This window comes from Micropterus salmoides, unplaced genomic scaffold (genome assembly GCF_014851395.1).
Source record: "Micropterus salmoides isolate LMB-PRFRI ecotype aquatic unplaced genomic scaffold, ASM1485139v1 Ms_hic_scaffold_21, whole genome shotgun sequence".
NCBI classification, from domain to species: domain Eukaryota; kingdom Metazoa; phylum Chordata; class Actinopteri; order Centrarchiformes; family Centrarchidae; genus Micropterus; species Micropterus salmoides.
Genome location: NW_024041262.1, coordinates 22971345 through 22983933, shown reverse-complemented (window position 1 = coordinate 22983933; position 12589 = coordinate 22971345). Strand labels below are relative to the sequence as shown.

The 12589-nt window shown below is 39.5% G+C and overlaps 1 protein-coding gene across 7 annotated transcripts in view; it reads right to left on the bottom strand.

Moving 5' to 3' along the window:
- LOC119916140 (rho GTPase-activating protein 44-like) overlaps positions 1-12589 on the bottom strand; it is an 86678-nt gene that overhangs the window by 13623 nt on the left and 60466 nt on the right. For 6 of the 7 annotated variants that reach the window (XM_038736041.1, XM_038736045.1, XM_038736040.1 and 3 more), the window contains exons 11-16: positions 11855-11966; positions 8513-8594; positions 8333-8413; positions 5925-6038; positions 4252-4343; positions 3914-4097 (exon numbers count right to left, since the gene is read on the bottom strand). In XM_038736041.1, the coding sequence (XP_038591969.1) occupies positions 3914-4097; positions 4252-4343; positions 5925-6038; positions 8333-8413; positions 8513-8594; positions 11855-11966 (665 nt within the window). Of the gene's footprint in view, positions 1-679; positions 698-3913; positions 4098-4251; positions 4344-5924; positions 6039-8332; positions 8414-8512; positions 8595-11854; positions 11967-12589 lie in introns of all 7 variants that reach the window. The other variant, XM_038736043.1, reaches the window with a different exon arrangement.

Sequence of the window (12589 nt, the reverse complement as noted above, 5' to 3'; positions counted from 1 at the left end):
GATTAAAAAATACTGTAGGCGCAAAGTTACCAAACCAAATGGCAAATGCTCTGATGCTTCACTTCTCAGAAGGATGATGCAGGTTATCAAGTTATTAACATTTGCTTTTTAGCACCAACACATTCTGACCATTAAGTATGATTATTATAACAGTAAGGTGAGAAGTGGGAGAACTGATCTAATTTGTCAGACTGCTGTAGAGGAGAGTGTTTTCTTCCAACTCTGCAGTCCTCAACACTAAAAGGTATTTTGTAAAACTGCTCAGATATTTGCCGAAATGCAGGTGAAAGGTGATTACAAGCAGCAGACATCCACCTAGACAACCAAATATATTACCAGTTCCAACATAGACAGGAAGTTAAAAGACAAAACAACAGTCAGTGATTTTCCTTGTTGCCGAAACACATAAGGTTAATAATATACTATGTGCTTTAAAGGTGCTGGAGGGCTATTTTTAGCTGCAAAGATGCTACTCATGTAAACAAAGAAAGAAAGGCCGGCTTTTTCCGTGTCACCCCACTCTGTTGGAGACATTGAACTACAGGAGTTCAAGCAGACCTGACTGGAGCATTAAACACACATGACATATGACAATTCCTGTCAACAGGAAGCTCAGACGAACAGACATGATGAACAGGCCGATGAGAGGATGATTGGATTAAAATGATCTATACTGTACCTTTGTATCTTCCTAATGCTGCATAGTTAAAACAGAGACAAACACAATGAGGACAGGAGTAAAGATCGTGGAGTCTCACTGGGCTCATTAACAGCATCGTTATCAGAGCAGCAGAGGAACTTTGGCAGGATAAACTTTTAAAGACAAGAGCCAAGATGGAGGAGCGAATGGGGTTGCTGGCCTGGCAGGGGGCTGCAAGGGATGAGATTCACGCTGGGTGTAATGAGGAGAGCGATTTGAGGGGTGAAATGTGCTCTCCCTGAAGTGCTTCAACCACGTCAAAACCCAGAGAGAAAATTATCTTTCTGTTTAGCCCTAATTAGGTCAAACTTTCCCGAACGGATTCAAGAAAATTAGCCAAAGATAAACGACAAATGTGAGCGGGTTAGTTTGCAATGGTGACGAGACACAAAGCCAGGTCCTGCACAGAGCCTTGACCTTAACCCCATCCTTCACCTTTGGGATAAACTGGAACAAGCCCCTCAATAGTGCTGGGCTGTGTGGCGAATTTGATGTAGTCTGAATTGCAGGTCAAGTGATGCACATTGGTCCAAGACGTTTTTTTCTATACACAATCATTACTGCTGTAAAACAATTAATAGTTTTTGGGTTTGGGGAGCCTGTCGAAGCCCTTTCCCTTTCTTGCCAAGCTTTAAATTTAATACTACTCTCTTGTCTGTCCAGTAATTATGAAGCTGCAGCTAGCAGGCAGTTAGCTTAGCTTAGCATAGCACATCACAGCATAAAGACTGGAAATGAGGAAACAAGACAAAAAGAGCTGCCTAACGTTACCAGCACCTCTTGGCCATGAGAGGTGACTTGCTGGACTCATGGCGATGACAAGGCTCCTGGAAGTCACTGCTCCTGGCCAAGAAGTAGTTGGGGAGCAATGGTGGGAGCTTTAGACTGATTTCGTTACCTTTGTGCAGTCAGGCTCTGTATTTCCAGTCTTTTTGCTATGCTAAGCTAGCTTTATTTTTTACCATACAGACTTGAGAGTGGTATTAATTTCTCTCCCTGACTCTCAGAAAGTGAAAAAGTGTATTTCCTTAAATATCGTACCAGACTATAGTTTTAAAGTAAGATGTTTAACAACAACATATTCAATTCAATTTTATTTATGTAGCACCAATTCATAACAGAAGTTATCTAATTTCATAGAACATGTATAGACAGTACTCTAGCATGCATTTGGCACATTCATGTGTCTGCATACTAGCGTATTTTCCACTGTTGTCTTTTAGCTGCTATCTATCACTATTGAAGGCTTGAAATTATGTTTTAATACCTAATTTGTTAGCGCACCAAAGATGCTGCGGGCAAACTATTTTTCTCTGATTAAAAAAATCTCTAAAAATTAAATATGACACTATGCAGTTTTTAAAGCAACTTTACATCCATGTATATACGGACCTACATCTAAAATCATTTGCACATAAAAACTAAGACAGCCTCTCGTTTCAAAAGGAGTAGTTTCTTTGTGCTGACTGGTTCTGAAGAGTGTTCTTTGTGTTTCTATTGAGAGCTGAGCGCTATTGATCAGACCCAACACACACTCGGTCCGGGTTTAATTAGCTGGGCTACTTGTGGTCCCAGGGTTGCCGAGCTCAGACTCCCCGCAGGGCCTGATAAGACCAAGGGTGTATTAAAGCATTAAAGAAAGAGACACAGAGACAGACAGAGAAAGGGAAAGAAAGCGACTGACTGGTTTTCAGCTAATCCTCCTCCAAAGCTTGAGGATTGGCAGATTCCTCATTTCACAGACTAAATGTCATCTCTCTCACTTTACTTTTTTCTCACTTCCTTACCCCTCTCACTGGGCTACATAAAAAACCTGAAAGCAGCTACTGCAGCTGAAGTGTGATAAAATATTATTTCTGCCCACTTCATTGTGAAACTGAGTCTTTCACCGAGTTCACTTCGCACATGAAACTTGTGTAATCGGTAGGGAATTCTCTTTGTCTCGCTTCCTGTGTCTGACCCTGTCGAAAGGCAGTCATGCAAGAACTTTTACGGGCCTCTGCGTGGCCTTGTCTTGAAGAAAAATGTAAAGTTCAGCTGTCAGTTAGGATCCACCCTGAACGACGCTGTAAGGACACCGGAGGTAGAGGAGACTGCTGACTGATTCAGAGGCAGAGTGACATGATTGTGTGTGTAATCACTGGGAGGTTTTAGATGAGTGGGCCTGTTTGAGACCGGTTTCCTCTGACTTGTAGAAAGAGTCTTGTTGAAGCAGTTTTTCCTCACGGTTTTGGTTTATTACGTCAGCTCATTTAGATTTGGTAATGGCTGCAGTGCTTTAATGGTACGGTTTAATTATTGCACTACTGTCTTTTTTTCAGTGCCTCTGCTGATGCCAGAACTTTTCATCTAGCTCCGTCATCATGTCATATTTTTAATTTGTGCAGTACTTAGTTAAGCTTAGTTAAATAAGATAAACATGGTTAACAAATAAACCTGCTAAACATCAGCATGTTGGCTTTGCAATTGTGAGCATCTTAGCATGCTGACATTAGCATTTTAATTAATTTCAAGCTGCAGCGACACAACCTTGCTCATTTTTAGACATACACTCATTTGCTTTTTTTGCAGAGAGTTAAATGAGAAGATTGATATCACTCTCTCAAATCTGTGAATTAAGTATCATGCTAGAACCAGGGAGTGATTAGCCTAGCTTAGCATTACGAATTTCTGGAGTAAGAAACTACAAACTTGTAGTTTGTACATTTCTGTTTGTGTACAGATTAAACGATTAGATATAACATTGATCTGTGATTTTTATAGGTGCTGGTAGGAGGATATTTGCTTTCCTGGATAAAGCTAGGCTATCTGTTTTTCTCTGCTTCCAGTCTTTATGCTAAGCTAACCTCCTCCCGGCTTCAGCTCCATACGCACAGACATGAGTGAAATCAATCTTCCCATCTAACTCTCAGCAAAATAAGCGCATGTCCTAAAAAGCTATTTTTTAAACCTTCTCCAGTGACGATGTTTTAGGAGTCCGCTGCTAAAACTGATTAATAAATGTTTTTGTTGTTAGTGCAGAATAATCTGAATCTATCTATGACCGCTCTAAATGAATGAAATATTTACCTCATTTATTGTCTGTTACTCAGTTCTATTAATGACTCTTTCTGTTCCTGTTCTTTTGTTTTAGCCATCACAATCCTCAGTTACTAAAAACTCCTAAATGTGTTTTAAAAGAACATAATCCCAGTAGAGACGGAGGGGTCGTACCCGTCCTTCTTATAGAACTCCAGCATCATGTTGTCTGTGGCGACGCTGAGCGGCCGTCGACTCTGGTCGTTCTGCCTACGATCGATCGATTGATCCATGTCCGGAGACGGCATCGAGCTGTAGTTGGCATTGTGGTTGGTGTGGACGGGGCTCCCGTAGTTACCTGTGACGTTGAACTCGATTTCTAAGAAAGACAGAAGAAAAGGACAAGATACAGAAACAATTAAGTCTTTTATTTTGTGATGACGTCAATACCCCCCACTGTGGAAACAAAAAATAGATCTTCAAATAAGACTTCCAAATAAAAATCTATTTCCTCTTCTATTATCCATCCTCACCTCCGGGGAAGAACCAGTCTGCGTGCTGGATGATTGGCTCGATGATGCCGACGATCTGCAGGGAAACGGTGGTCATCATCTCTGTGATGTTACTGTAGCAGACAGAGAGGAGACAGAGACGGTTTTATGGCGGGACGTCGAGGAAATCATAAATCATACAAATTTACACTCAGGCAGCGATTTAACACATTTTCATGATATTAGAGAAGCAATAAAATGAGAAAATTAAAACCATTTTGGAAATGTTGGCTAATAAAATACTAATTAAAAGTAAGAGGGGGATAAAGAGTTTGTATGATTTACACAGAGATATAAAGGGAGGTGCCCTTCACCATTTTCCAACTGCTTAGTCATCCTCATCATGAATATACTTTATGATAAAACATCTCCTGGAGATGTTAAAGCCTGGAGCCTATTGGCCATTTTGTTATCAATACTTGTAGCACTTTGAGCTCTAAACAGCATCATGATTTTCAGCAGCTCAAATTTTCAAGTCCTTCTTTTCTGGCTGTCTTCACATTTTGTTAGAAGTTTGAGCTAAAAACAAATGTTTCAAGACTTCAGCAGCTGTAGAAATTAAAACATTTTAGCTTTAACTTGGTTGCCTTTCAGCAGAATCTACCATAACATAGATTAGTAGATTAGAAAATTAACTTATGTCCTCACATAACTTACTAGGATAAAGAGGATAAGGCTGGCGATATTCTATATTATGTTCCACAAGAAGACCAAAAACGACATGTCAATCCATCTAAATGCTTTCTGAATCCGTGTATGTTTCGTTCTTAGATTTTTTTGTTTCAAAACCAAAAAGTCGTTCTTTGGTTTACAAACTGAGCCTCCTGCTTTTCTAATTCAACCTCACCTACATTTAATCAGGCACCGCCCTCGTCCAAGTGTATTTGCTGTAGGTTTATAATGTTTAATCAAAGCTACAATAATCAGGCACATTAAATATCAAAAATATTTTTCCGTTTTGGTTTAAAAAAAAACAAAAAAAAACAATGTCTGTTTTTTTGTTTTCTGTTTATCTGTTTTTCCGTTTTGGTTTTAAAACGGACGAACCATACACATTGTGCATGGTTTCATTCTTTGATTATTTCGTTTCAAAACACAATCAGAAAAACCCAAAAACAAAGTCGTTTTTTTGTTTTTTTCTGTTTTAAAACCAAAACGGAAAAATATTGATTTTGATATTTAATCCGTCTGATTTGAGTAGCTTTGTGTGTTACACTTGATAAACCTGCAGCAGATACACTTGGGTGATGGCGGTGCCTGATTAAATGTAATTAAGATGAGCTTGAAGATCAAAATAGCTGCAGTACCGGAGGCTACAACTATATAATATTGGCTCAACGTTTGTAACTCACTCGAAACTGGAACAGGAAGCTTTCCTGAGAATCCTCAAGGTTTTTAAGATTTCTTCTGTATCAAATTAATTCAGTGATCGTTGTCAGTACATCCAATGTTACACAGCAAACATTCCAATTTTCGTTCAGCTTTCCAACAGGACAGGCTTTGGATACACACACAATACTTGTTAGATTTAGTAGTAAAAGTAAAATTTAGAATATAACCAGCCTCATTCTTTAAGTACCACATGTGTAAGCTGTATTTTATACTACTATTAAAGATATATAAACTACTGTAACTGTGCATCTCTGCTTTCTTACCCTTCGTTGTGCATCCACAGCAGGTTCGGTCCGAGGACGATAGCAATGTTTCCAGGCGTCATTTTGTTCACATCCTGGTCCTCAGTCAGTTTGGAGAGGAATTTGATCAAATACCTGTTTATACAGATAGAAAAAACAGGTCAGAAAACATTACTTATAAAAACATTACATTAATTTAGCTGAAACCTTTGTCCAAAGCAGCTTACAATAAATAAGTTCAACCTATTTAAGAAGAAAAACAACATAATGTTTGGTGACACAGTACTTTGAGAGATGATCTGATTGTTTCATCTGTATCTCAATATCCTCCCCTCACTAGTGTATTTAGTTTGTACAAGGTACAACAAGGTACAAGGTTGTTTATTTGTCATTATACAGCACAAGGCTGCATAACAAAATGAAATTTGTAGTCCCTTTGTGCTACACACACAACATATAATTAAGTGTAGGCCTATTAAAATATGGTAACATTTAAAATAAAATAAAACAATACAGTTATTTATATACATATATACAGACATGTAAACATCCTGAGCTTTCCACAGTGCATTTTTGAATTTGCATTTTGGGTGAATGTAAACAGCAGCAAACAGATGATAATATGAAAGTTTCATCTTCACAATAAACAGTCTGACATTTGGGAAACAGAGTCGATCTTGACTGCTTTTGTGCACCAAGCATCATCGATTTAAAACGCAGTCCACCTCCTCTCATCTTGCCAGAGTCTTGCGCTGGAACATGGACCACCTGCCGATGTTGATGGGGCAGGTCTCCGTAACGCTGTTGTACGTTCCCTTGTCTCAGCGTTCGTCCCTGTGTTATCTTTTCCTGGCACTCCTAGTGTTTTGTTCTGTGTTTTTTTTTTATTTTACTTCCCTAGTTCTTGTGGTTCATTTGGATTCCATACGTTACCTGTTTCCTATTGGATTCGTTTGCCTGTTTTAATTGCCTTCCTCTAATTTTGATCTCTGCCTGGTAAATACCGAGCCGTACTCGTTAATCCAGGTCCAAGTTTCCCACCCTGATTCTTTTAGGTTAAAATAAAAGGTAAATTTCCAAGACTTATACTGTATGTAGGTGTCGTGGTCATGGTTAGAACTAGAAGACCGTACTGAGCAAAGCTTATTATTACAGCAAACTATCATTACTATATTTCAGTCTCTTTGTGGATTTCCTAAGATGCAAAAATGGGCCAGTGTGTTTCTGTGGCTCTCCGAGAGCAGCTGAGCTGAATGACTCATCCTGAGCTCCTACAGTTGAATGAACATCAGGCAGCTCATTCCAGCGAGCAGCAATCATCTGGACAGGTCTGACAGGTCTTCTCAGAGGAGGACTGTCTAAAAATACGCCTTATTTGTGCGATTTGATGATGACACTGACAAGTGCTGCAGTATCTTGCTCTTTCAATTTCTCTCCCATCCCTTTCCCTCTCCCTCGTCGTGCCTCTCCCCCTCTTTCCTTTTGATCACGAGACAAGCCCTTCTGCAGATATCCACGGCTCGTCTTAATCAGGCAGCATATACAGCAACACCTCAGCCAAAAGGCCTCTTTCTCAGCACCATTTCACACAGAGGTCAGTGTTTTTTTCTGTCAGGTGTCGATTAGAAGCACACAACGAACCAGCCTCATGGACGCATGGAGGGATTTTTCTTCAGTTCACTGAAACTCTTGATTTGAGGAAACAAACTGATGGACGAAAGGTTTCACTAAAGAGTGAAGAGAAAGTCGGAGGGAAGGAAGAGGGCGAACAGGGCCACGTTCTACAAACATTTATATGATTGATGATTTGACACAAACCTTGATTTTTTTCTGGAGACTCTCTAAATTATGAATTAGTATTAAGAATCAACTGACGGAAAACCTCAAATCTGTTGGGTAAAAATCCTACCAGCGGTCAATACACTTAAGCCTGATCCTCTGTGATCCAACATAAGGATTCAAACTAAGTTTCTAAAGTTAGCCACCCTACCCGCAGGCTAACTTGCAGTGGTTCAATTGCAAGTTAGGTGGTGCAAGGGAGTTCATTTAGTGAACTGAGATGAGATTTTGTGCTACTGTTAGTTTTTTGTCTTGTTAGACTCTTTGCTGAGTGTTGAATTCTTCCAGAATGCAAATATTTTCTGCTGGAGTGAACTGAGCTGAGCAGTTTGACGTGGTTGCTGAGTCAGCAATGTTTTTTAATTTGAAAAAAAGGCTTTATTCACCCAAAACCCACAGCACATTAGTCCTACTTACAGTACGATAGTCAAGAACCAGACAGCTTTGTGCAAAGCGAGAGCTGTCTGAAGACTGAACTAATCATTTTAGCTGGCTCACTTCGATGGTGGCCTGGATAAATGAAGCCACATTTGAAGAAACAGGGCCCAGGAGAGGACCACAAGGAGTGAAACATGGAAACACTGACTCACTTAAAGTTGCTGTTGTTGGCTGGGGGTAGTTTCTCACAGGCGTTGAGGAGAGCCTGCAGTCTCTTGTCTTGATCTTGAATGCTGCAGGACAAAAAGAGGTTGAACATGTAAAAACTTGAAGTTCTAAAGAAAGGCAGATCATCACAAACAACAACAACATGATACTGAAAAGATACAGACTTGGAGGCCTGGATCCAGTCGTTGTAGAGTTCGTATGTCATTAAAGGCTCAGGGAGCTCTCGCAGGTAGGACTTCAAAGCTCCTGGAGAGAACAAAATAATGAGATAAATGCATTTGTCCACATACAATGCATATATAATGTGGATATTCCTGGGCATTCCTATGGAAGCCCAGTGTTAAATGACCCATCTCTGGGCTCTGCAGTGGGTTATCAGTCTGCATTGTCATAAATGAACTGGGCCTTCTGACATGCAAAGCCATTCTCTCGCCCCTCCGTAACTTCCCTTAAGCTGCCTTTAAATCCTACTTTCATCCAAGCAAAGAGCATATACTTAAGGTATAACTCGGCCACCGTTATCTGAATGCTATGGCCCGCTCAGTTGTCACATCACCATCACTGTTTATCTACTTCCACTAGTTTTGGCATGAGGATGGAAAATATAAAACACACAAATACAATTAAATGATTCTTTGCATGATGGTAATTTCTGGTAATATATAGTTATGTGCTTGCAAAAAAATCTTTCTCCCATGACTCACTCGGAAATGAGACACCATTATAACTCCCCACCTACACAAGTACAACAAGCACTTTAAAATAAACAAAAACTATTTCCGAACACTATTTGATCAGAACTAGTGGGTGAAATTTTCCAGTGCTGACGAGGTAGGCGACGGCTGACTGAGCTTCTCTCTGACTCGTCTTCTTCTCTCTCTGGTCTGCTGCGTTCATTTCCCCCGGGGATGCGTGGGATGGATGACAAACAACAGAGTCAGGGCGTCCCTCACTGGGAGACAGATTGGAGGCTGTGTGTCTGTGTGTCTGGTTCAGTGTATATACAGGCATGTTGTCGGTGGTTGGTGCTAAATAAACACATTACATGCAGGGAATTATGTTGAAACTACAGTAGACGCTCCTCTAGTTTGCTATATTAACAAAAAAAAACCCTGCTGGTTTTCATTGAGGCTGATGTGAGATGAACCACTGGCCACCACCCCCAATGGGACAGGCTCACAAATTAGATTTGCTGTTAGAGCTAACCCAGTTTAATTTGGGATCATTAGACAGGGATATGGCCTCAACTAAGATCCATCTCTCTCCTACTCCACATGCTCCAGTAGACAGCTGACATTTACATTTATTGATTCAGCTGACGCTTTTATCCAAAGCGACTTACAATTGCTATACATGTCAGAGGTCGCACGCCTCTGGAGCAACTAGGGGTTAAGTGTCTTACTCAGGGACACAATGGTGGATGTCTCACAGGGGGAATCTCCCACACCAAAGGCAAGCATCTTATCTATGCGCCATCACCAGCTTTAGTGGTTTTCATGCACATTTGCACTCACATGTAGAGGAGCAGGAGTACTGTACGTGGAGTCGGCTTGTTCTTGAAACCAGTTTCAACTTTTACCAGCGTTCAAATAGAAACTGTCATGCATTCATTCAGGATGCAAAATCTAAATGTAAATCACTTGTTTTACCCTGATGAATTCCACCTCTTCATGAGGAAGTGCTCGTTCATAAGGTCTGATCATTAGCATGATTGGCGACCCTAAAATTGCCACGTAAAGCTTCCTGTTCTGTTTGTGAGAAAGTTTCATTCACAAAAAATGCTACCAAAGAGTTAAAATAAGGAAACTTCACAGCGCTGAGCTTTAAGTTCTGCACAGCAGACAAAAACATAAATTTAGCTTTATTTGAAGATTAGAATGTTTTCCAAGCAATTAGAAAAGAAAATATTGTACCGCTGTTGATTATGTGTCAATGACAGCTGTAATATGAGTGGAATAAAGAAGGAATGGTTTGACATGAAGTTAGATACTAAGAAAAGTCTTTCTAAAGCAACTAACAGAACACAGAGATATTAGACAAGAGATTATTATAACCTACAGTAAGTAAAGTTAAACTGCCGGGTGCAACAGAGGACGATACTTGACAGATACCTGTATAAAGGGTCTTTATAATTTTCTACAACTGAAATGTAGAAGTTGCTATTCTGAAATATACCAATAAAATCATAAAATCTCTGTAAACTGGCAAGCCATGATAATAATGATAATACAGACGGGGGTTTTTTTCTGAGAAAAGCCGACTATCTGTTCATGGCTTGTAGTACAACAGACGTAAATTTTGTTTGTGCCTACTGTAACAGAAAACTAAGTACGAGTAAACTGATGAATGCCAAATTCTCTAAAATACGTGCTACTTAAGAATGAATCTGTTCATGCATAAAGCCCAATAATTGTCGTTCAGAAATATCTTCCACAAAACTTAAATAAATGTTTAACAAAAAGGTTTTCTTCACTGAAATCTGGATATACTGTCGCATCAAGTTTGATGGTCTCTCTGGTAGAGTGTGCGGCCCCCACCTCTAATAAATGGTTAAACCCGTTCCAAACCCTTCTTAATAAACAATCATTGCCTTTTATTGGGTTTTTGTGTTTAGAGAATCCTTTTCTTTTTGTGCGTCCTATGTATAGACAATTACTCTAGTAACAGTACAAGACAGTAAACCACAAAGGTGTTACAGTTGGTAAAATGTATCTGGTTGTTTTGCTTTTTAAATCGGGAAATACTCCTGTTGTAATAACATTAGAGCAATAATTACAATGGAGCAGCTTAAAGGTCCCCGAGGGCTTCTTTAGTGAGGTAAAAATTATTATTATTATTATTATAGCTCCTTAAAAGTTGTTATTTTGGAGATACAAGTGTGTCATCTGAGAAGCAGCAGTCAGCTGCAGTAAACAAGCTCCAACCTTATATAAATAAAAAAAGAGAGAGATCAATAACGGCATCATAAAAGCTTGAAAGCTTTTCCTTCTTTTGTAGTCTTGTCATGGTTCTAGTTTAAAAGAAAATCAGTGACAGCAACAAAAAGACGCCACGAAAAGAGATCTTGTTTTTGGTGCAGCCTCCGCAGAAGATGAAGAATGTGTCTGACACTAATCCCGGTTAGATTTGGAATTTAGCACTAGACATTTTTGTGATTGTTTATTGAACACCTCTAATAAAACAGCAGATATACAGAAGAAATGGACAAACACAGTTTTGTTTTTCTTGCAGCCGAGAAGTGAACTGAATCCTAATCAGGTCTAAAGTGATCTTTTAACTCATGTGTGGCCCTTTGATAAGAATTCACTGCTGAGGTTTCGAATGACAACAGCAGAATCAGCGATATGTGCAAGAGAAATAAACATAAAATATAAATATATATAAAATATGTACATATAAAGTGGTAGGAATTTCTTTGATGAAGGCGACCAGCGGCTTTATTATGATGTCCATTCCCACAACAATTTTCCCCTTACTCTGTGAGGAAGTGAAGGTAGATAGCTTACCTGCGATGGCATGTGGGTCTGCCGAGTACTCCTGAACATCTAGCACCCCACAGTCCAAAGACGCCTTCAACTTCTTCAGTTTGGAGGCCGAAGGAGCAACTCTGAACAAACCCTGAGACACAAAATGTGTCAGCATGAGTTAGACTTCACTTTACTCCCACAGTCATGAAATGATATACACGGGTCTAATTCCTACTGGGAACAGGGGGGGACATGTCAGTGTAGGCAGCCCTAACCGTGTTTGACGCTGTATGCAGCCTAAAAGAATAACAACTACTACACTGCTACAGTATCTCCCTCCCAGTGGTGAGTAGAGTATTGTAAATCTTTACTCAAGTAAAAGTAAAAATTACCATGACAAACCTACTGAAGTATAAATTACAGTACTTGGTCATTAACTACTACTACTACTAATAATAAATATGTCACATTCAACCACCCAAGTAGTTTAAAATAGCTCCACCTCAACCAGCTACAAGATCATACTGCTTACACGGTAATGCATTAACAATTATAATGCATTAATAATAAAGTACTACAATTATGTAATGTTTTCCAGTATATAATTTTACAGTCTGAAAGGGGCCATTCTGCATAATGAGTACTTCATTTGATCATCAGCTTCAGATGAAATTCTCTGCAGCCATACCAAAACATTATCTATGACGTTCAACAAACATCTAATTACTGTCTAATTACTGTAATGTAATGTAGATGGACGGATGCAGTGTGTTT